A 25,324-nucleotide genomic window follows, 5' to 3' on the forward strand; every position below is an offset into this window, starting at 1 on the left:
TAAGAATCTACTACACGAGGTCTTCCAGTGGGTGTTTGAGTTTACCTATAGGTCGAGACACAGACGTCATCCCCAGATAGTGCACATGAAACTTTTGCACCAACTCGGTCTTTGGCATGGGAAACTCTGCAGGGAGAAACACAAAAACACAAATTTTAACATTCACACACACACACACACACACACACACACACACACACACACACACACACACACACACACACACACACACACACCCCAAGAGATTTAATCACGTGACAACATCTAAAGCAAATTTTCAAAAGAGTAGTCCACACATGATAATTGGCTTAAAGTGCAGAAATAAACAAACACTGCTGAATATTTTAATATACTGGGGCACTGTTCACATGATTAGAGCACAAAAAACACAGAAGCATGTAAGCTTAAGCGAGCTGGAGTGGTTTCCCTATGAAAACACAGCTTTGCCTGCTTATATGATCGCCTTTAGGCAGAAAATAGTGTCGTACGCAATGTTGTTGTATCACCTGCATCTCAGTTGGCACAAATGTTTGCATCATCTATCTAATAATGTGTGTAATTAGCTTTAAAAGTTATGGAAAACGCTTTGACTGTCAGTACGGGGTTTAAATTTGTACACACAGAGGCTTTAATGTGCAGTACTGTACAAAAGCCTTGAGACATCCCTCATTCCTTTATATTTTGCCAGGAAAAAGGAAAATATTTGAAAACATACATGAAAATACAGTTTAACAGGCAAAAACAGACTCTGTACAATACTAACTGGCTTAACAGTCAATATTTGGTAAGAACACCTTTATATTTCTACACAGTCTGAATTCTCTTAGGGAAGATTCCTTCTAATTTCTGTAAGTAGTCTTCAGAAGTAGTTATCCAGGCTTTTTAAAGGACATTCAAAGCTCTTCTTAGGATTTTGGCTGCCTTTTGTTCTGTTCTCTATCAAGGTGCTCCCACACTGATGATCTGGGGAAGCAACTCCATGACTGATAATGCTGCATTGTGTGTTTTCCAGTTATGCCTTTACTGCAATGATAGTGTGCTTTTATCATTATCGTGCTAAAAAATTATGCCATTGTTAAAGACTTTCCACATAGTATTATTGCCTGATCAATAATCTGACGATACTACTCGTACGTTCAGAATTGCATCAGATCTCCAAGAGGAGCTCCAACAATAATGGATAAAATAGCCTGCATTGTGTTTTACACAGTCCTGTGTCATGTCTTTGCTAGATATTTCGCTTAATGAGATGATTTTCACGTACACGTCACTTCTTTTTTTGTTCTCCACTTGTCCAGTTTCTTAATTATTAATGATTAAGGAGATTCTGCACATCATGCAAAGATATGCAAAGTTTTCAGCTATTAGCTCTTTGGGAATCATGTTGGTGCAAACGTACTATTTTATGCCTGTCAAACCATATTATTTTTGGCATTTTTCACAGATTCAACTCAAGAAATGGGAAGAAATGATGTGTGAATTTAATTTGCTTCTCACATAAAAATTCTTGCATAATCAGGCCCCATCTTCTCTTAAAGACCTCATCAGCATATCACCCCAATAGAGCACTTCACTCTCAGCCTGCAGGCTTACTCGTGGTTCCTAGAGTATTTAAATGTAGAATGGGAGGCAGACCCTTCAGCTTTCATGCCCCTCTTCTGTAGAACCAACTCCCAGTTTGGATTCAGGAGACAGACACACTGAATCCTCCCTTAGTTATGCCGCAATAGGTCTAGGCTGTTGGGTCTTCCACTGAGTGTTTTTCTTCTTCATTCCCCTTTTTTCACTTATTGCATGTTTATTCACCACTCTGAATTTATTCATCAATTATTATTAATCTCTAGCTCTCTTCCACAGTATGTATTTGGTCCTGTCTTCCTCCCCTCACCCTCAATAGCTTGCAACAGAAGGCTGCTCTTCCATGAGCCTAGTTCTGCTGGAAGTTTCTTCCTGTTAAAAGCGAGTTCATCTTTCCCACTGTCACCACGTGCTAGCTAGTTCGTAAGTGGTTGTCTGATTACTTGGGTTTTCGCTCTATTATTTTAGGGTATTTAAAATACAATATAAAGTGGTCTCCTTGAGGCGTTGTTGCGCTATATACATAACACTGAATTAATAATAATAATAATGGATTGCATTTATATAGCGCTTTTTTTGGGACCCCTCAAAGCGCTTTACAATACCACTATTCATTCACTCTCACATTCACACACTGGTGGAGGCAGCTACAGTTGTAGCCACAGCTGCCCTGGGACAGACTGACAGAGGCGAGGCTGCCATATCGCGCCATCGGCCCCTCTGGCCATCACCAGTAGGCGGTAGGTGAAGTGTCTCGCCCAAGGACACAACGACCGAGACTGTCTGAGCCGGGGCTTGAACCGGCAACCTTCCGATTACAAGACAAACACCCAACTCTTGAGCCACGATCGCCCTGAAATAGGAACTAGGGCTGCTCAATTAATCGAATTTTAATCACGATTACGATCTGGGCTTTCAACGATCATTAAAAATGACTGAGCCGATTATTGGCCCCTCCCTCATTTATCCGCGACACCTTAAAGGCCGGTCCGTGAAAATATTGTCGGGCATAAACCGTCCGTGGCGCAAAAAAGGTTGGAGACCGCTGATTAAGAGGACCCGAGGGAAGCTCGGAAAGCTAAGCAGAAGTTATTTGGAGAGGAGAGTGACTGCCGTTGGTTGAAAAGAGAGGTAAAAAAAAACTTCAGTGGTGTTGCACACTATTTTATATTATTTTTTAAAGTCATTGTTAACCCTTTAGATCCGGTCAGAGCAGCACGCTCCGTTTTGCATAACTATTTTTAAATCCCTGTAGAACCTGGACCGTGTAAGCTAGCGCAATAATTTGTTTTGCATATGAAACCGGAGGAGTTGTACTTACATCTGATGCCATCAGCTTGTCCTCGGTCACAGTTTTCTTCCACATATAGCTTTGCAAAAATTGCATAAAAAGCGCTTGCAGGAACAAAAACATAATATTCCAGAAACACGCTTTGCCGATCCGATCAGCTGTTCGTAACACTTCCCACAGTTAAACAGACGTCAGCGCGAACTGTCACATGTCCGCCATTTCCTGCCCGAAACCGGAAGTGACGTCATTTTCGCGGAAATTGTAGTTTTTTTACTTGTAGGCCTTAAAAGCCTATACTGGTCATGTTTGACTTTTCTGAATAGTTTCTGGGATGCTTAGAACTCGAATTGCACTGCTGGAAATAGTTTATTTTGATGCTGTTTTCTTTGCAAATTTGCATCATAGGATTGTTTTTTCGTTTTTCCTGCAGTATATAAAAATTGATGTATCTCCAAAATAAAACTATGAAGACACTCAAAATAAATTTCCTGTTGTAAACTATTTTTTGCAACTTTTTTGTATTTAAAGTTTTGAAGGATAAGCCTCTTAAATTTCTCCAAGTAGAAATATATGCAAAAAAAACAAAAATGATTTTCAATTTTTTTTTGTAGTTTATTGCACTTTTTTGCAATTAATGTAGTTACTATGGACTTAATGCATACATATTATTAAAATATGGGCTATAATAGTTGTATAGCAACTTGAAATGCTCCCACAAATGGCACTACAAGATGTAAAAAAATAATATAAGCTCTGGCGGACTTGGTTCTATGGTAGGTCTTAAAGGGTTAAATAAATATCGTCAAATAATCGAGATCTCAATTTCAGTGAAAATAATCGTGATTATCATTTTTGCCATAATCGAGCAGCCCTAATATTAGGTACTTTTGTGACAGGCTGCTAGAAACAAAGTGCCTAAAGATATCATTTAAAATTGGTTCTTTATATGTAGAAGCAACACTGGTTCACCCATGGAGTTTGTTGTATTTTATGTTTATAGTTTATACTTGAATGATTCAATAAACAAAAACATTCCTCTGAAAATGAGGGAAAAAGCAGTCAATGTTCAAAGAAAACCTTCACAAAAACCTGGAGATCTACTGCTGCTTTAAAAAAACTACAAAAAAGCCACTACTGGCTACTTTGAAGCAACATAAAGAAATGAGTGCTGACTCTGACGTTTTGCACAGTATAGTAACAATAAAAAAAATAGTGTTTTAATGGCCTTTGGTTACATGTGACCACACTAAGCCAAATCGATGTGTTCAGAGTTGAGCGCTCTTGCACCTGAAGCCAAAGCCAACAGTGACATCATGGACACAAGCAACTTAATTGCAATAGGAATCAGATAACATGGGAAGGTAGTAATTCAGAAATCTGAGCATATAGATTTACATGCGCTTACGTTGTCTCACCTTTTCAGGGCGCTAAAGCTTTCCGAACTGTACTTACACGAACAATGAATTGTGAAAGAGTTTTCTTACATTAATTCTGTTTTAAAGCAGAGCTCAGACAGGCCTGATCCGATGACAACACCGATACGATTATCCTAGTGCTGGTGCTCATCCCAAATCATTTGGTGCTAATCTCCTCAATTGTGTCCCAACACAGGATTATGCGCTAACAGCTACCCAAAAAAGAGATCTAATCCAGGCGAAAACTGTTCCACACACAGAAGGAAAAATAAAAACCCAGCCAAGTTTTCAAGCTAACAGGCCGTTCTATCCATTTCAAGGGCAACACCTTACACTGTACCAACATTTTTAATGAAAAGTGTATGAGTTCAATCTATGAGTTCACGCAAGTTACAGCTACAAAAGATGTGAGGGATCCTCCACCATGAAGTTCTTTGATCCTGGGTTTGGGATGGGAGCTGTGGAGTACCAGGCCTCGCCTCAAAGAAACACTAATTGGGTTTTAATGAGGTCGACTGCCTCTGCGAGTGAAGAGCCGATATAGTTCTTTTATATTCTGATGTCAGAGCATCCCCCCCCAACCATCATGCTCAGCAGATACGCATGGCAGCTGAAGTTATAGCAAAGGATGAATTGTGTCGTGGCTTTTTCTGCTGTCTTCCTATAATTATTTGGGACTAAAAGGAACAAGCAGTGGGAATTAGTGAAATGGAAAACAGTGAATAGAATTATTGTGAGGATAAAGCTCTGTTGAGTGAGGAGTTTATGGCGAGGAGTTATTCTGGTGTCAGCGTTATGTGAATGTAAGTGAACCTAACACTGCTGTCTTTTCTTTTAACAAATGTTCACAGCTGATTCTCAGGCAGTGAGGCCATTTTTTAAGAAGCATATACGTGGTTTCAGATTTGGATAAATGCTATAAGAGAAATGATAAGCTTACAATTCCAAATGCACATAAATCTCCTTAGAGAGTTACATGAAGTTACTTTTTTTTCTCTCTTCTAAGGATAAAAAAATCCTTATCATGTAATGCTTATGTTGAAGTTCTTGGCATTATGGTTATAGTTACCCTAATTCTTTTTTCTAATGTCCTCTGAAGTGATAAACACATGACTGTGCATGCATGTACCTTGCATGGGTACGTCGGAGCCGTTCTGGGAGGAGCTGCCAGCTGCAGCCTTGGCACTTTTCCTCTCAGCCATGATCTAACGAGGAGAGAAAAATTGAAGAGTGTTTGGGTGAAAACAGGGTGAGAGGAACAGAGTGCAAAGGAAAAAAGAGGAATTTGAAAAAAGGGAACACAAGAGGACTGCAAAAAAAAAAAAATGGAGGAAAGTGATGAAAAAGGTTTGGTTTTAAAACAGGGACAGGAGTGATAAATATTAATAAGACTAGATCATCTGACAAATCTATTTTTATCAAAGATTTACAGCTAAAACACACCAGTAACAGACTGGGTATTAGTTAGTACTAGCAGTAAATAAGTGTTTCTACTAAAGACTGTATAATAAAGATAGTTGTAACCATCATGTTTTTGCCGATCAGTTTGTGAAGACTTGTTAACATCAAAAGCAAAGGGATGATCTCAACGGAAAAAGATAAGAAGCATTTCTTACTCATATTGTAGCTAACAGTCAATCAGAAGGTAACCACTCCCTAAATCATATTTATTTTTTATTCTAAATGTGATCATAAACCATAAAATGAACATCATGCTGTGACAAATAAATTTGAAACCACCAGCTGAGACCACAAATTAAATGAGAATAGTTTCACTAAGCTCATAAAGCAAGTAAAACTTTGACTATTTGAAAGATTTTAAAAATGCATTAGCTTCACCTTTGCAACGTCCTTCTTTTATATACAGTCTGTGCTGACAATGCACTCCTTAAAAACAGGCTACAAATAAGCAGTTTCATGTCCTTCAAAAGGTAAAAAAAAATCTCATAAAACAATGAAGCAGCCAAATTTTTTAGCAAAAGGAGTAAGAATGCTATTTGCAAAGGACTATTTTCAGCCTTATAGTTGGTGCACTATTCTGAATATTTAGGTAAGCCAGGGTGTGTGGGACTGAATCCAAGTAGACTGCAGTGCTCATTTGATTGCAATGAAAGATGTCACTTCAAATAACAGTGCAGCATATTGATTTTGGAAAAAAAAAAGTTAAAACATAATGGAGAAATCAGTATTTTACATCAGTTATATGTAGCAGCTGTTTTGGTCTTCTCAGTGACATCACCTGTTACTTCTTTCCCAATTATACTTCAGTTCTGCACTTAAAGAATGGTCTTTTCTCTCTATTTTCTTGCTTTCTCTTGTGCTGCAGTGGACACACTCTTTAAAGAGTGTTGAATATTTTGCATGGTCCCTGCACTCGAGCTGCTGCACTCTTTTCCTGCTACAGATACTTGATTAATTGGAGGTGTCATTAATCAAAGTCTGTGGTGAGTCTGCAACTCTGCTCACAGGGGAACATGCAAGAAGGCACACTCACTCCCACCCTCACACACACACCCACACACAAAGGAGGGCCATTCAGCATGCTGCGCAGCTGCAAGGCTCAGGTCACCAAGTTTTTCCCCTGCAGTAAAGAGAAAACTACCACTGTGTTTAAAATAGGTGGCGTAAAGGTGTGAAGAGTCATGGTCACATCCAGATGCACTGATGCACACTCTTCCTTCGGTTTGGGGTTCGAGATAAGAAGAAATTAAATCTTCTCTCTAAATGGGTCGATGTGCCTCAAAGGGAGTAGATCTGTTGTTCCGGGTACAGTCATTCTTCACAAGGTCAGCGCTGGCCTGAGGACACACTGATTTCTCTTTGTACATAAAGCATTATGAGTCAGTGTGTGTGTCAGTGTGAAATCTAAAGTCTCTAAACAAGTGAACTATGTCACTGACTAGGAAAAGTGCTGTGTTAGTGTTGAAAATAGTATTTGCTCTTTATGCATTACACTGCAGTACACATTGCAAGATAACACACAACTCTCCAACCATACACTCCCTTGTGGATGAGCACACGGACACCTTTGGACATCACAGATGCGCAGTTGTTCTTATTATACTTCTTTCTAGTTGGCTTGGGACACACTTGCACGTGGTGCCCTGTTAGTGAAACAGCTAAATGTCCATAAAAAAATGTCCATTCCCATCCCACACTTTAGGGACATATATTGAAAACTAGCACTGCACATACTCTGCAACTGCAATCTTATCATCTCGCTGTAAAGGCTTTCTGCTATCTCTCCTCACAGCCCTACTTCTCGGGAAGAGAAATCAGAAATCTTATCAGGGCACTGGAACACGCATGTGCGAATATCATCTAAGATACAGGGTTGTTATAATGACCCCCCCCCCCCCCCCCCCCCCCCCCCCTTTATAACATCTGAGCTGATTAAAACTTCCTAGCTTGTTTCAGAGCAGGAGATAAGGAGGCAGGAGAGGTTATGATACAAACCTTGGAACAGATTTCGTGGAGACTTGTGGCGATGGCTGCGGCAGGGGTATCACATCGGAACACGTGGCACTTCAGCACCCGTGTGTTTTTGTCTCTGGCCACATAGGCGAAATCCCTGAAGCACAGACAGAAGACACATGCAGATGTGACACTCAAAGTTTATCTCAAGGCACCCTAAAAGCAGTTGAACCAAACTCTTGTTAAAGGGACAGTATTTAAAAATCTTTTAAGCTTTTTTACAGATGCTCTCTAACATTTATGATTAGAAGACAAAGGACAACTTAAAAAAAAGTGGGACAAGATAATGAAATGAAAAAGGAAGGAGCATCCAGAAAATTGAGGCACATATCTTGAGGTGAGCAACAAAGCCATTAGGGAAAAGAAATAAGCCGTGGGATGCTGAATCACTGAATTAATTTCAATATGATTCCATCTTTTCGTTTATTTACATTTTTTCTGCAGTGATATTTCAGTCTAACGTGTCTTAATTCCAGATATTTGTATGCAGGAGAGTAAGGTTTTATCCACTTAGGTTTAATGCACTTAATAGCTCCTGCAAGATGGATTTTTATCAAATAGATGATATTTTTCTGCTCAAAGGCGCCTGGTATTATTCCTTGGAGATCCATGTTTGAAAATTGTTGAATATTGTGATCAAACACTCTTTAAGGGCTTCATACATCCCCCTGCAGCCACTTAGCTCAGGGACAATATGGATTCATGATCGCTAATTTGTATATTACTGTTCCTTTAGCCGTTTTTGTTTTGTTGTTTCTTGGGTTCAATTTTATCCTCATCTACAGTGTGAATATATTTGGATTACTTGCGACATCTAACACAGTGTTTCAACCAATTGTTTTCTCTCCTTTGTAACAACAGCTTTTTACTGAACTGGGTTTTACATCTTTTCCCTCTTCTGTGTTGTTAGGAGGTGATGCTTGTCCTTGGACCTGTCCAGCCCTCTCCCTGCACCTGTTTGCTTTATCTTCTGTTCAGCGATGTAAAAAGGGGCTAGAAAAGAGAACACGCACAAGAACTAAAATCCACAAATGACAGCAACATTATTATGCCCATTTTGCATCATGATGTATTTACCTCTTCTCTAAGAACTTCTTTTGGGGCTGTGTCTAATTAGCTGAGTCACAAACTGCAGCTTCATTATTTGCGTCATTTACATGTTGCCTCGAGCTGTGCAGGCATTCACGTTAGGACCAGTCTCTTCATAGCAAAAACTGTATATAAAAGATGGGCATGTATTATGGGGTCTGAAAAGTGAAGCTATTACAGGAAGTGTTTTAAATCTGCATTCTTTTGCAGATTACGACTCATTTTTCTTAATGTATTACCTCAGTAAACATGCTTTTGATGAATTTATGATGTCATTCAAGTCTAATTTAGTATAGTATAATATGATTTCTGTAAATTATTACTCAACTAAGTGTTAAATTGATGCTAAACCATTGCGGTGTGGCTACCTTGCGATTGACTAGTTGCTACCAAATGCACATGCAGTGTCCACAGCTTTGCTGGTCATATCCACACCCTGCTTATAATGTCTAACAACCAAGATGGTGACAAGCAAATAGCTTGCTGTGAATATGTCCATCTTTTATATACAGTCTATGGTTCATATTGAACTGAACTGGAGGTGGCAGTTGCCAATATTGGATAAAATGACAAACACTTGGGCTTATGCAAATATTTAGGCAGACGTGTGCGTGCGTGCGTGCGTGCGTGCGTGCGTGTCCTTGAAGAAACTTCATGGCAAGAGCTTCTCAGTGGTGTCACACTGCAGCGTAAAATGAGGAGTATGAGGGTGATATTGAGGGAGGAAACTCGGCTAAGAAAGAAACTTTATTCAGTGTGGGTGGCAGATGAAAACCAGCCACATGTGGGAAATGCTACATACACACATACGCGCACAGACAAGATGAAAGACACATCTCTTCCCCATTAACAGGTGAGACAAGCGGAGGAACAAAAGGTAGGAGGATGTGTTTCCAGCTAGAACAGAAACAAATGAGTAATCGGTGAATACAGAGTGAAGCCAAAACAGATGGCAGTGTCACCAGATGCACACACATACATTGAACACTTCAGAATAACCACAGGCACAAACAGAAATATGCCAAACACTGCCATTTATCACAGCAGGCTCTTTGTGTTTATGAGTCCATTATCTGGCCCGTCTCTTCTGCTTAATTGTGTGCTCACACACTGTAAGTCGATAATGCTCTCTGATTGTGGCCACAAAGGAAAGTGCAATATGATGTGTGACTGAGTGTGTGTGTGTGTTTGGTGTCCAGTACACTTCATTCTGGGACATCTGAGCAGTGCGTCACCAAAGCAGCATGAGTGGCCTTGCTTCGCATACTACAAATGGTTCTTTTATGACTTCTGTATCCTCTCTCAGGGATCACAATGCTATAAAACAGCATGCAACTCTTAATAGGAAACAGCCCGTGGCCAGTCTGGCTCGCTGACGATTTGACACCAGTGATTTAGACTTTCAGTAGTCGGTCCTGCACTCTTGTAAAGAGCAACAGTGACTCTAGGCGAAGCAAAGCCACTGATTTGAAGCCTGAAGTGACAAATGTGATCGCACACAAGGGCGGGAGCCCTGACACAACGATTACAGAAAACAGCTGAAGAGCAAGATCGCACGTGAGCACGGCACAAAGAGCAGTTACCTTTCTCTGTGTCCCCGGAAGCAGAAGGAGGCAGAAGGAGGGCAAGAGGGGTTGTTGAAGAGATGGTGGTTGAAAATAGAAAGAAAGAAAATAAAGGTGATGGTTGTAAAGGAAACATAACATAAGGAATAAGAATAAATGTGTTAAAGGAAGAGTGTGGGACATAAAAAGACACATAAGAGTGGTGGGATGGGAAAGTTATATTATGGGAGAAGATGAAAACCAACAAAAAAGCAAAGTGAAAATGATGGTGAGGATAGGGAAGGCAAAGACACAACAGCAGCGTTAATACACAAAACATACAGAGTCAAAAACAGAGACAATGTTCTTTCGCTTCAGTCACCGCCTTCCCGTTAGGTGATGTATGTGTGTACTTTTCATTTCAGCGGATTAGCATTCTGCAACATTATATCGCAGGAAACCTTTCTTGTGGCTGCATACTTGCGTACCACACACACACACACACACACACACACACACACACACACACACACACACACACACACACACACAGGCGCGTGAACCCACCCTACCCCATTTCCCTCTACCTTTTCCTTCTCCCAGTGTCTTTTATTCAGCTCTTTGCTTCTGCTCTTTAATCTTGCTTTCACTTCCCTGAGCCGTCTCCATCTCTCACTCTTTCACTCACTTTTTCTTCCACACCAGGAGACATCCACCTCACAAAAAACCCCCAAAACAAAACATGCAACATAGAATGATTCACATCGAGAGCGTAACTCATCACAGCTGCACGCAATATAGGCTGTGATGCTCTACTATCAGAAACACTACAAAGAGGCACAGGCTGAATGAAGAACAGAGGGCTAATTCAAACATTGACTGCCTTTGATTCTTTGATGATCCACTTTGTAAGAAGCTGTGCGTGTGTGTGTGTGTGTGTGTGTGTGTGTGTGTGTGTGTGGAGGGTAGAACAGCTGGTAGATTATTTCAAACAGGAATCCTATCTTCATTGTCAGAGCATCAGAACTGCTGCTGATCTCCAAACAGCCTTTATTCATGCAGACCTACTAACACACACACACACACACACACACACACACACACACACACACACACACACACACACACACACACACACACACAAGTAGAGACACATGGAGACTAAATCAACACTTGTAGAAACTACCTAAAAGCTCTAACTCACCACATGTAAATGCATCTGCACACGTTTTAAAATGCATTGCTTTCTCATTGTGTTTGAATTTCATTCATGATTTTTTTCCTCACCCTGTTCCCATTATCTCGGATTCTACGGCCTTCTGTTCCATTTCAAATTCAGGCTCCCTGCTTTATTCGCTGTCTGTCACTTTGGAATTGCATTTCAGAGTCAGAAATTCTGAATGGCCCAAAAGTGACTGCTCTCCATTTACTTCAAAAATGAAAGCCTGTTGTTCTCGCGCCAGAACTAATTCATGTGTCAGTCTCAACTAGTTACAAGTGTTTTATTACTGATGAAAAAACTACATGAAAAGCCAAATAGAGTCTCACATTAACAAAACCTACAGTACTGTCACGATCACACCACATATATTTAGACTTTTACAGCCAGTCTGAGGATAACTTGGCTACATTTTTCTTCCTGCGGTGTCATTTCATTAACACTCAGCTGCATTTTTAACAGTTGCATGTGTTGTTTTTTAAAGAGGAAAAGATGACATTTTCTGATGTAACTTAAGTGTTTCGGGTGTCTCAGTTCTACAGTCACTCATTGAAAATGTCAGTAAAGCCACTGACCCACAGTGGGTGTTTTTGAGTTTGGCAGGTGACTTTTGGTAACCTTTGTAAGCTGTAATCACAGCACTAGTTTTAAATTACACATCTGTTAAACTGTATGACAAACAGAGACAACTAACATGTGAACTTGGCTTTCCTCCAACACTGTGCGAGTTTCTAAAGCTAGTTTAAGTGAGCCAGAAGCAGATGCAACTGACTTTAACTGGAACCCAGTCCCCGGAATTACCACCTCCAAGTCTAAGGACATGGTTCTCAGCTGTTAAATCATGAGTTCTGCCTTAAATTTTAATCACAAGTTAGGAATATGCAGTTCACTATTTAATGAGGATGTTTAACTTGTCAGTAGTGGTGAAGACAGAGTTGGGCGAGGCCAAAATATCTGGGTAGTGACCAAAAAAATAATAAGATTGTGGATTCAAGCAGCAGAAATGAGTTTCCTCCAAAGGGCTTCTTGGTTCGAAGCTCAGTCATTTGATAGGAACTTAACAACTACTCCACATCGAAAGCTCAGGTGTTTCAAACATGTCGAACTTAGAGGAGACCCCAGGATAGAACTAGGACATACAGGGGGTTTGGGCATGATTAGACTTTTGGCCCTGCAACCCAGATGCAGGTAAGTGGTAAAAGATGACTCAATCTATCCATTTATCTTGTAAAAAGGAAAAGGATGAGGATTGTTGCTTTTAACTGAATGACACACAGATTTCATAGACGTCGGAGGGCATTTTAGAGGGAAAAGTTAAGGAAGAGGATAGAGAGGTAAGATCTCAAGAGAGGAGAGTTATTGGCCAGAAAGTCAAAATGAAAGTGGGAGTGGAGAAGAGAGGAATGGATATAGGGCTGGATGGTGAAGGAGGAGGTGGAAAGGGGAAAAAAATAGGTAAAAAAGAGGTACGAGATGAAAGGTGTGAAAGCACCAAAGCAGAAAGATGAGTTAAAGCAAGCCTCCCACCACTCGTGCGTTCTTTTTTTCTCTCTCTCTGTGCCGCACACACCTCCAGAGCTCAGTAAAGGATGACTGACTCACTACTACCAATCGCTCTTTGATCCTGATGGCTGCGAGGCAGCCTCGGCTGAAGACGATGTGTAAGACTCCGAGAATAAATGAGGTCACGGCTGCAGATGTGCGCTGAACTGGGTTTGAGAACGTCACAAAGAACTGTCAGTGTCTGCAGAGATGACAACTGTCACCTCCATCATGGTTCTAAGAGCACGATGTGTAGTACTAGTCTACAGCCGAAGGAGAATCCCATCCTGGCATGCCTAAACATGGCTTAGGTTTGTCATATTAATACTGGGATCATATCTCCATTTTATAAGATTCTGATTAAAAATGTAAGGGGAAAAAAGTTGGATCAAAAATGTATAATCCACAACAGTCTAGATCTAGTTCCAGAGGGTGGATGTACAACTCGTGTCTTAGGATACATTTATAATGGGTAAAGAATTTGCAGTCAATATGGTTATTAATTGGAAGTGTAAAAGCCATACATGTCATTAACCATATTTATTTATTTATGCTAATGAGTACATTTAATGTGACTTTGCAAAGTTTGTGGTTTTGTACACATACACACACACAAGTGAGGAGTAAGGATGGCGCAACAGGACACAGGAAGCAAGAGAAAGATTTCAAATAGAAATGTGCACATCCACAGTCTTTGTTATCTACACACACACACACATACAGTAAATCAAGTATTGAAGGTAAATTAGCAATAACTTCTTTCAAAAGTGGGGCTGGGAGAATAATTTCTTTAGATTTTTCGTCAAACAGCAATCAAAATGCTCGATAATTTTGCTGACAGCAGGATATTATTTAAATTTAAGTAGTTTTGAAAACTTTACAGTAAGCAGCTTCACAATGCATCTTCGGTTGCAGGAATGGTGTAATAAAGCTAAACTGTCCCAATACTGGTGCAGTAAAAGAGGCTGTTTAAGAGGCAGTCAAAACAGCACACATGTAACTAGTCCCCGACCAGCTCTGCAGCTCTTTCTTCTGCTCTGTAGCTTCCAGTATCGCTCAGTAGAGACTCATGTCTCCTCCAAACCATCTGTCACACACACACACACACACACGCACACACACACACACACGCACACACACACACTAACCCTAACGCACAGAGCACCGTGGCATCACACAGACTTCAATTATCAAACGGCTTTGCAGAGTGTCTGCATACTGCTGGCCGCTATGCTAATGCACTTACATATGCTAATTGCAAAGCCAAATGCTGATTTGAAACGTCTGGGCGCTCCTGTCAGCAAAAAAGTCCACCGAGAGCCAAGGTCCACACCGAGGACCAGGTGTGTGCGTCGTATGCATGTGTTGTGTTACTCTTCCTATTGACTGCAACAGAAAAACTTCCTTTTATTATTGATACTGTTGTGACGTTGGCTGGAGTCCAAAGCAGACGTGGATCTGATCCATTTTCAGCCCCGAACTGTGACAGATGTGCGACACTGAAACAACAGCTAGAAAGCGATTTAGAGGATTGCCCTTTCATCATGCTGCAAAGAGAATAACAAAAGAGCTGTCAGGTATATTGATATTTGGAAACAGTTTCCTTCCAATTATTCTACTTTTTTTGAACTGTTGAGTGAGTCTCTTTGTTTGCTAGCTTACTTGAAAATCTGATGCAAGATAAAATCATCCACAGTAAGGAAATGCACAATTAAACCTGACTAATTTTATCAGTGCAAATTCTTGACTTCCATAAAAAAATTGATGTTAATACTGGAAGACAAATTTAGAGATAACAGTTCTGTTTACTGGTCTACAAATGCTTTCATAGCCATTCTAAGCTGCTTACAGACAATTATAATCTGCACATGTTAGTCAAAACTCAGTTAACTTTCCAGCACAAAAGCTGTTTTGTTTTTTTTGTTTTTTTAAATTGGACCCCTGAGTGTCGATAATTGTGTTTGCAAAAAACAGCAAATGTGGCTCATCACGGCAGTAAATTGTAGTTTATTGTAATGGAATGCAGAATATGGTGATAAAAAAAGGGCATAAAAATCAAAGATAAAAACCAGATACATGAGGCACAAAGTGCATTGATGCTGTGTTGTGGTGCGCAGTCAGGTATTTACTGCACCGACTTATCAACAGAACATCAGCATTGGCTGATATTCGCCTTGTTGACTGCCATTTACTGATGGCAGAGGCTGCCGTTTATTTGTTGTGTGTCATCAGTTTTGTAGTCCTTGTGTCCGTCCGGTGTTTTAAATAGTCACAGTCACGTAAAAAGGGAAGTACATCCTCTTTTGATTCTAAGATTTTATGCGTCTGGGTGAACAATGATAAATGACATATTATAGTATACCGTTACTGCGCGCATAGAAACTAACAGGGTGAATCAAATACCTCTGATTAACTGATCGTAAGGAGGTCTGAGCACCTTTATAAAAGCAAATGTTTTGGAAGTTTGTTGTGTTGGTTAATAAAATGCCAAGAAACAGAGAAATCAGCAGCGATCTTAGAGAAACTGTTGCCGCCCATCAGTCTGGGCAGGGTTATAAGGACTTTTCTGAACAATTTAACTGTAGATTTTCCATAATTCTACAGTAAAAAAGAATTTTCACAAGTGGAAAACATTCAAGACAGCTGCCAAACTTCCCAGGAGTGGGCATCCCCGGAAACACACCCCGAGGTCATGCTCAGACTGTACAGGCCTCAGGTAGCATGTTAAATGTTAAAATTCATGATGGTACAACTGAACAGGTATCGGTTGTGTGGAATTGTAAACAAATATCAACACAGTGTTTTAAGTTATGTGTTCGTCTGAGGTGGAACCATATTTTAAACCTAGTATAAAATCCAGATAAATCTAGATAAATTATTATTATGTCTTGATACATAAAATCTTAGAATTTCTTTTTCACATGATACAATTTATGAGTCGATAAATTAGTTGTGATCAGGATTTGTTTGTTTCACCGCACAAAATGAGAAAAATGGGAAAATCCAGTTGTAGAAAACATGCATCTCCAGTATTTTTAGTTGTGTATAGATTAGTAAAAAAAAAAAATCAATCATTGCCCATTTACACCTTTGATAATTAGTTGATATAATTTTGCATAATGACTTGGATGAAGTGGCCCATTAGATATTTTATTTAGAAATATGTGGTTAATAGCAGCAGTTTTTAACAGAAAACTTTGTGCTGAAATATAGAGGAAAATAACATTTATAACGCTCGATCTTATAAGTGTTAAAGCTCCCAGTACATTTTTTGTTACTACTTGTGTACTTTTCCTTTGTCATTCTTTTTCTTTATGTTGGATTTCGCTGCACTTTCCGCCTTCTCTTACCTACAGAATCATATCTTTCAGTTCTTTGGAGAAGACATAACTGTGATTTAGGACAATGTAACTAAAGTTGACTTGCTGACATGTAGCTACCTCATATATGTTGTTGGCATATGCTTTTGCATATAAACTGAAATATCTGAGGTGATGAGCAAACACTGATATACATGTAGCATCGGTCTCCTTATTCCAGAAAACGTGGAACTGCTCCTTCTAATAGCAGGCATCAAAGTGATAAAAAATACAAAAGAGAGTCCATGTTTTGAGCTAATTTGGAACTAAGTGAAAGCAGCATCACTTAAACCTCTTCCACAGTTGCACTCCGACACTTAAACCTGTGTGCGACAGCTGAACAGGGTAAACCCCTCTGCGACCTGGTGAATTAGTCATGACCCACAGCCATTAGAGCCTAATGTAAAATGTCTGCACGTAATTACCATCCTACACCGTAAACTTGTTTACAGCACCAAGATGAGAAGCAAAACGAGCACCCGGGGCTTGAGTCCCCCCCCTCCAACCTCCTCTGCATCAGAGGTACCACATGACACATACTCCTTGTTTCTCTAGGCACACATATACACACTCACAGGCAGAGAGACAAGAACACACTATCACCAATATTGCCAGAGGCGGCAAAGAACTGGGACAAAATCAAGTCGAAATAAAAATAAAACTCTTGTCTACGGTGTATTAAGCAGCGAACGCGGCGCGCGACGCTGCCTGTGCGAATTGAGCAGCCAGTTGATGTTGTTTACAGCAGCAGCTACGCCTGCATTTGATTCATCCTCAAGCAATCTGAACACATGTAAAACATTTTACAAATGACAATCTGAATGGTTATTAATATTTTACGCGCAGAACGCCAACTTCACAGATCTTCAGACGGCTTTCTGCGCATACAAACGCCTCAAAATATTTGAGCATCTTCTGCCTTGGCGGATAAATATGTGCACGCTCACACATATCCAAAAAAGCTGCGTTTAAATTGGGTCATATAGAGTGGATTACAGAGGGGTGTAATTTCTAGGAAGACTTTTTTTTTCATCTAAATAATAAACATTTTCTCCCCCCTTGATTACAGCTCAGACATTTCCCCCCTGTATACACTCTATACGGCACTATATACAGCATGGTTTTAAATGACTGAGCACAAGGATAACTCAAAATACATTTGAGGCCAATTTCTCTTCACAAAAATAAAAAAAAAATGTTATACTGAGAGGAAGGAAAACACGCAACCCCAGTTTATTTTGATGCAGCTTTGTGACCCAAATCCGAGCATTCGTTGAGGCAGAGAGGCAAACGAGGGAGGGAAGGAGGGGCAACATGCAGAGGGAGCACACACAGTACCCATGTGTCAACACTCGTCATTTTTCATTACATATTTAAGAGTAGAGTTAGGTGGGTGGGTGAGACAGACAGACAGACAGAGAGAGAGAGGGGAACAAGAGATGAGTGGGGGGAGGAAAAAAGAGGGATGCTGGGTGGACGAGAGAGCAGGGGAAAGATGATGTCCTGCTGTTCTCTCTGCTCTTGATCATTTATACATCACAATTCACTGGTGTGTGCAACTATGTGAGCGCGTGCGTGTGTTTTCGTACATGAGCGCAATATTCTCGACAAAGCTTCAGTGAGATGTCACATCAGTGAGACGCCCCTCTTCATGTACCCTACCAACATGTGTCACAAAGTGTGGGAGAGAGCGCAGGGATTCGGTGACTAGTGGAGTGGAGTTACTGTGCCGTTTGGATCATTTGCATGTAACCTAATTAGCTGCATGTGCCATAAATCACTACATTTCCTGCACATGCGATATAGTAAACTGGAGTACACTGGATTTGCTGAATTCCTCAATGGAGCAAACACAATGCAGATAGTTGTTTTAAAGATACAGGATGCTGTGTTCAGCTTTAAAGAAATGTTGCTGCTGTTGAATTTTTCAAGTGGATTTTTTTTTTTTTTAAAGAACGGATCATCACTATTTCATTCCCATCTTTTTTAGCTGCAGGCAGAAATATCTGAGACCTAGCTCTTTAAATCATTGGTTCTCAAACTGTGGCATGGGCCCCACTGGTGGGGCATAGAGCCACTGCAGGTGGGGCAGGCAAAACCAGCGAAAAAATACAGAGTGGTAGTTCTTCTTGTTCTTCTTCTTCTGTTGGCTGTTCCCTTTAGGGGTCGCCACAGTGGATCATCTGCCTCCATCTCACCCTACCCCTCGCATCCTCCTCTGTTACATCAGCCCTCTGTGCGTTCTTTTTCACTACATCCATCAATCTTCTCTGTGGTCTTCCTCGTTTCCTCCTGCCTGCCAGCTCCATATTTAGGTTTGGCCAACCTAAGCTGTCCATCTGATAAATTGAATTACTAATCCATGTCCATTCTGGTCACTCCCAATAAACACTTTAACACCTCCAGCTCCACCTCCTGCCTTTTTTTGTGCCATCGTCTCCAAACCATACATTATAGCAGGTCTCGCTTTCTCTTTCCCTTTTACTGCTATCCTTCTGTCACAAGTCACCCGTTACACTCATCTCCGCCCACTCCACTCTGTCTACACTTTTCTCTACCTCTCTTGTGTACTGTCCATTGCGTTGGGTAGCTGTCAGCCTGTCCATCACCACTGCAAACAACAAGAAGCTCAGTAGGGAGAATGATCGATATTCTCTCCCTAGGAAAAACAAAAAATCACCTGGATGCTTTTATCAATAGCAGTTGTGATGTTAGACACTACTAATGCTATATTTGTTGTAATTTAACTAAAAGGCCTAATAGAAGATATAATTGAAATGATTAGAAAGTCCATCTGAAATAGTTTCATATAATATTAAAGTTTGTTTGATTTTTTGGGTATGCATTATTGGTAGACATCTGAAGATGTCACTGTGAGCATAAAGAACACTTTCCAGCGTTTTACTGGCACTTTGTAGATAAAAAAGATGCATTTTAGAAAATAATAATCATTTTTCATTCATAATGAAAAGAATCGTTAATTACATACCCACTGAATTATTTGAGCTGTACAATTAAATGCTGTTAGATTTTCAGAGCAATTAAAACTATACTTGATTAGGGTTCCTTTATAGTTGGCTTGTAAAAGTCCACACAAGCAACAAGGGAAACAGACTCTGAGCTTTCAGAGCCGACCAATTATCCATTTAATGTTCAGCTTAGTGCTGTTATCAAATCAAGTGGACCACGAACATGTTTACCAATTAGAGGTTTTAAATCATTTCTTTGAGTTTTTGTGAGTAGAGGGAGCTGAGGTAATATTTCTAAGAAACATTAAATGTGTAAACTTTGAAAATAAATGACAGGAGGTTAATTTACCACCTGATATAGTCATCATAGTAGACATGTCTGCTGCAGGCCGGCTGAAAACGTAATCAAAAGCTCAAACAAAACAGTGTTAAAGTATTCAAATATATTCAGCTTAAACAGTCTCTGTAGTCTGAATAAATGGAAGAGCTACAGGCAGACACTGACTGCACAAGGGTCCCGCTGCGTTCAGCCTTGTATGATCAGCTAACATCAGCTCACATCTGTGCCCACCATGGCTAGGACCAGGGAGAGTTTTATCTGTGAGGAGATTTATTGGCTGGCGGGGCCAGGGAGGGAATCTATAGGGGGAACGGGAGGAGTAATCTGTCAGGAAGACAAGGATTACAGCAGGTGTGCCTAACAATGCTAATGTAAGACAGAGAGTGAAAAAGCAAACTGAGAGAGAAAGAAGGAAGCTTTTTTTGCAAAGCTTATTGTTTGTAATTCTCTGTCTGTGTGAATGCATGTGTGTGTCTGTGTGTGTGTGTGAGACATTGGACTGTGGGTTGGAGAGAGATGAGGGGACACAACATCATAATGACCCTTTGCAGAATGAGGGTTTCTGGGTTGCTGGGTGGACACATCCTGACAAGGGCTGCGTGTATGTGTGCGGAGAAGTGGGAGTGATGGATTGTGGGTAAATGGAAGGAGCTGACGCAGAGGAGCGATGACTTGCCAGGAAAGAAAGACGTAGGCATAGGGCTCAAATCGGTGCAGGACTGGGGAGGAAAGGTCATCAATCACTCTGGCGTCTATCGAGTGGGTCTAGGTGTTCGGGCTCTGTCCCTGTGGGCCATCAGTGGGGTCTTGCATGTTAATTAAAGCCACAAAGGCCTTGACATCAGCAAACAGGCTGTGGTTACACTGGGGCATCATGACTGAAACAGCTCGAAGAGCGGATATGAAAAGTCAAACACGCACATGCAAACTCATTTCACTGACATAAATGGAGGAGAACGCAAGAGTGTGTTCAGCATTAAAACATTTATGATACACGGGCTCTCTTCTCTTCTCTATGCCATGCCTGTCCATAGAAGGTCAAGCAGTGGGGGGAAATAAGCGAGCGCTGGAGGGAATAGGCGAGCAGGGTCTCACTGCTCCCCACTAATGAATATGAATGAAATGTGGAATCAGTGTGCATTTGTTGGAGTGTGTTGGTATGATATGTTTCTGCTTGTGTGTGTGGGTGTGAACTCGAGCATCTGCCGTTGAGCCATTAGTGAAAACAGGTAACATTAGTTCATTTAAATAGTAGAAAAAGGGACATAGACAGCAGGCTGGCGCAAAGATACTATTAAAAACGTACATTATTGGGTTTTCAACGGCGTTGTCTCAATCCTAACAAGTGTCACATGCCAAAGACACGAAAACAAGAAGACAGGGCCTCTCTGATGCCATAAATCATTTCTCTGTGGCTTTTTGTTCTACGCTTAGTGCTTCCCTGCTCATCCCTCTTCCCGCTTTCTCCTCCTCATCCTCTGCTAGGAGAGAGAAAGGGAAATTCCCTGTATGCATATAGTAGCTTCTGCTATGCACACACACACACACACACACACACACACACACACACACACACACACACACACACACACACACCTAGGTATTTAAACTAATTAAGGTTTAAACTCATGATGTATATGTCTGCAGAATACACACACACAAGCCTACACACCCATACACACACATATCAAACAGCTCCAAACAGCCATGACAGACACTTTAAAAAATCCCTGCAGCATATCCAAACCCGTTAATCCTGTCTTTCTCATCCCTCCTTTGCCTACTTCATCTTTTTCTTTTCTCTTTTGCTCTTATGCCTTTTCTTTCTCATCTGACTCCCTGAATGAATGTCTTGCTCTTGTCTCAGTGACTCTGGCTGCAAACCTGCTGCCGACAGCCTGCATCCCTACACCTGCTGGCAAGCCAGAGAGAGAGAGAGAGTCAGAGGGACAAGGTACACAGCTTGAAGTCAAACACACAGCAGGAAGCTGAGACGTAAATGAGTGAAAAAATCAAGGGAAAGCTAATTAGAAAAAGTAGGGCCAAGGGACGTGTGCTGTGTCCTTTAAACAAACGGAGCAGTTAGAAATCATCAGAAAGGCTAGAGAGGGTGATAGTAAGGTGGAAAGAGAGGTGGTAATGGGTCACTGTAAGTGTATAGATGGCTTTGTGGATGGATGGATGGATGGATGGATGGATGGATGGATAGATAGATGGGGAATAGAGGACTGAATGAACTACAGATCAGAGTACTCACACAAGCAGGCATCCTCGACCCGTTACCGACAACTACTTCTCTGCCTCGTTAGCTCCTTCGCCGCGGTGACATTGCTACAGCCCCTTCGCAGCAGTACCCCAGGGTAAATCTCTTCCTGTCTGCTTCCTCTCTTTTTCTTCTTATCCTTTTTTTTAATCCTCTGGGGCTTCTTCCCCCTTCTCCTCTCCCTCTTTTCTTCCCCTCCCCCTTCCTTCTCCCACTCCTCCTCCACTTTTTTCCGCTACACCTTTTCTCTCTCTATCTTCCCCTACAGCCGGCTTCCCTCGCTTTGCTTGCCTGGTCCGGAGAGTGTCCTGCGAGGTCCTGCTGTGTAAAGTGCAAGCAGGGAAGCATGCCTCTCTCCCTTTCTTATTGGCTTTCCATCACGCTGATCATTCCCGACACACTCTCTCAAAAGCAGTGCCGCGCTTTATTCCCCGTTCTCTCACTGTTTGTCTTGAGTATCTTCTCGCCTTCGTCCTATCTTTGTCTCTCCTTCTCTTGTCTGAGTGAAACTGGGAAAAAAGAGGGGGCTTCAACCCCACTAAAGTGCAGTGGCAGGACAAAGAAAGAGAGTCAGAAAGAAGAAGAAGAAGAAGAAGAAGAGGCAAAGCTGTGCAGCCAATGGCACAGGAGGGAGGCAGAAAGAGCGCTGGAGACAAAGAGTGGAAATAGCACAGACAGAAAGATGGGATGGGAAAAGTGGGGGAAAACACATGCACACCCACTCATTCACCATCACACACAAACAGAGCGCTCCGGATTTAGACCTATGACTTCATCAGTTCAAGTCCGCATGCATACACATAAATGTGAACAGCGTGCACGCGCAATTTGGGCGTGCACGCGGTCAGACTTGCTGAGTGCTCCAGATATAGCCTCATGACTTCATCGAAGCGCTAACCCCTCCTCTACCATCGTCCCGCCCTGCTTACGAGACGGGGGGACTCATTCATATTGAATCAAGCTGAAGGAGAGCGAGAGAGCGAACATTCGGGACAAGACTGGGAATATTCCACAGATAGATGGTTAAAGAAAGAGACAGCTGATGGAGAGAGAGCAAAGTGCGAGCTATCTTCTATGCTTGCTTTCAGAAACAGCCTTTATCTTTCACCTCTGCCTCCTCCTCTTTCCCTGTCAATTTATGGCCTTTTAAACATAATTAAGAAAGACATTTCTCTTCTGCATGTCTTTCACCGCCTACCAGCTTCAGTCAGTTAACAATATTACCAGTCTGACTTTATACACACACAGTGTGCAGGCAAGTAAGTCAACCACTTAGGCAGCACACTGAGCTGCCAATCATACAAAACATATAGTGGACTACCAAAACCTGGCTATTCCTAAAGTTTTTGCTATTACAATCTCAGCTCTATGGAGACTTTTCAAACCTCCCTGCAGGAGTTGCTTCTATACAGACCTGGCTCCAGTTTAACCACAAAGGGATTAGATGTGGTTAATGTTAGGGTTTTGTGTGGGTCAGTCTTTTTTTTTTAGATAGAGCACATAACATTAAAAATAAGAAGAATAACCAAGCAACGCATGACACGAAGAAGCTGACGTCAGCAACATCTCGCCAACGCTTCACAGGATCACAGTATCACTCCAAGACTGTCACAAAATAACTGAGCAAATTAACAAATGCAAAAATATTAATCACTCAGTAGTGACAGCACACTCCTACAAGAATAAATAAAAATCACAGCTGTAAAACAAACAACCAAGTTTTTCATTTTTCTACTAATGCTGTTTAACAGGCACTGTTTAAAATAATCAACCCGGGAGAAAATGATCATCTCAGTCCACAGGAGCAGGGGTGCTCACATATACTTTTGAGGATTCAGCTGCAAGCTTCTCTCCATGAGCAGGCTTTGATTACAGTGCACTCTAGTGGCAGGACTAACAGAGCAAAAATTCCAACCTGTGGCAAAATAATCTCAGATACAATTGCACACGCACAAACTGCAATGCAGGTTGCTGTAAAACAATTTGCTGCATACATGGAAAAGCTTTAACACCCTGTGCTGGTTTGAAGGCCAAGCTATCCAGTTTTTCACATCAGTCCCAAACAACTTATCACCATGAAAGCGGCTTCACAAAAAATCCCAGTGGATTCATCCTGTCCCCTGGACCACATGCTAAGCACTTTACTTCTTAAATGGATATCGAAAGCATTGAAGAAAATATTGTTTTAGTTACTTATGTATGAACATGTATCTAATAGAGTGAATGTAAATGTTTTCCTTTTTGTGACGTATGAGAGCAAGAGTGTTTCTGACTTTTTCATTCTGATTGTGGTACATCCAAAAGTCATGAGCGTAAAACCAAGCAGAGGAATGCAAGACTGCACCCTGCAGATTTTAAAGAGCTGCTGGGTGAGGTGGGGGTGGTGGTGGGGTGGTGGTGGTGGGGGAAGCTGTAATGTTATAAGTGTGAGAAAGAGATGCAGTGAGGGAATAAAGGATAAGAGAGAGAGCTATCCTGAGATGACCCTCCCCTCCTCTTTCCACTACACGCTTTATCCATTACCGCTGAGAGAGACAGCCACTGAAAGTTTCTCAATCCTCGGAGATGGAAGAGGGTGGAGGGACTTTCTTTCTTTATTTCACTCTCTTTATCTCACTCGCACACATACAGCTAATGTTGCTGTAGTGTTGTTGGGGGAAGTCAAAAAGGAGGAAGACAGGAGGGATGGAGAAGAGTGGGAGGATGAGAGGGATGCTCTGAGAGAGAAAGAGAGAGAGCGAGAAAGAGACTATAGCAGTACTTAAAAGAGAAAGACGGAAATAAGATAGACAGAGAGACACTGAGGCAGGAAGAAGGAGAGGGGGTAACAAGCATGGCTGAGTGCGAGTGAGCCTTTTACACAGACTCTATTTTAAACTCCATTTTCACCCGATTCTTTAACAGCTGATTACACATGTCAGGACCCGACCGTTTCTTGGACTGAAACCTCCAGCCCATCTTCTCGTTTGATTTCATTTGACACATCTTTAAAGTAAATCCTCAAAAAAAAAAAAAAAAACGTTTTAAAGTGCTTAGATTTTTAGCATTTTGTGTTCACAAGACTTTTGCTCTGTCTGTGCTAAGCTTCCAAATGCACATAGGTGTCTCATACATATGAAATCCATGCATGCCATGCATCAGCGCTAACGTTTCCACACGAGTGTATAGGTTAATATGCAGGTTAATGGAAACCCAGAGAGGCTCATATCAATGAGGGCTTGGCCAGCTCCCCTCATTAGCA

The 25,324-nt window shown here is 41.2% G+C and overlaps 1 protein-coding gene across 2 annotated transcripts in view; it reads right to left on the bottom strand.

Moving 5' to 3' along the window:
- The window catches only part of apbb2a (amyloid beta (A4) precursor protein-binding, family B, member 2a), a 37,976-nt gene that overhangs the window by 2,599 nt on the left and 10,053 nt on the right, over window positions 1-25,324 (bottom strand). For both annotated transcript variants that reach the window (XM_080901659.1, XM_080901658.1), the window contains exons 9-11: window positions 7,741-7,855; window positions 5,414-5,489; window positions 46-126 (exon numbers count right to left, since the gene is read on the bottom strand). In XM_080901659.1, the coding sequence (XP_080757785.1) occupies window positions 46-126; window positions 5,414-5,489; window positions 7,741-7,855 (272 nt within the window). The remainder of the gene's footprint in view (window positions 1-45; window positions 127-5,413; window positions 5,490-7,740; window positions 7,856-25,324) is intronic.

Source organism: Rhamphochromis sp. 'chilingali' (assembly GCF_963969265.1).
Source record: "Rhamphochromis sp. 'chilingali' genome assembly, chromosome: 13".
Taxonomy (NCBI): domain Eukaryota; kingdom Metazoa; phylum Chordata; class Actinopteri; order Cichliformes; family Cichlidae; genus Rhamphochromis; species Rhamphochromis sp. 'chilingali'.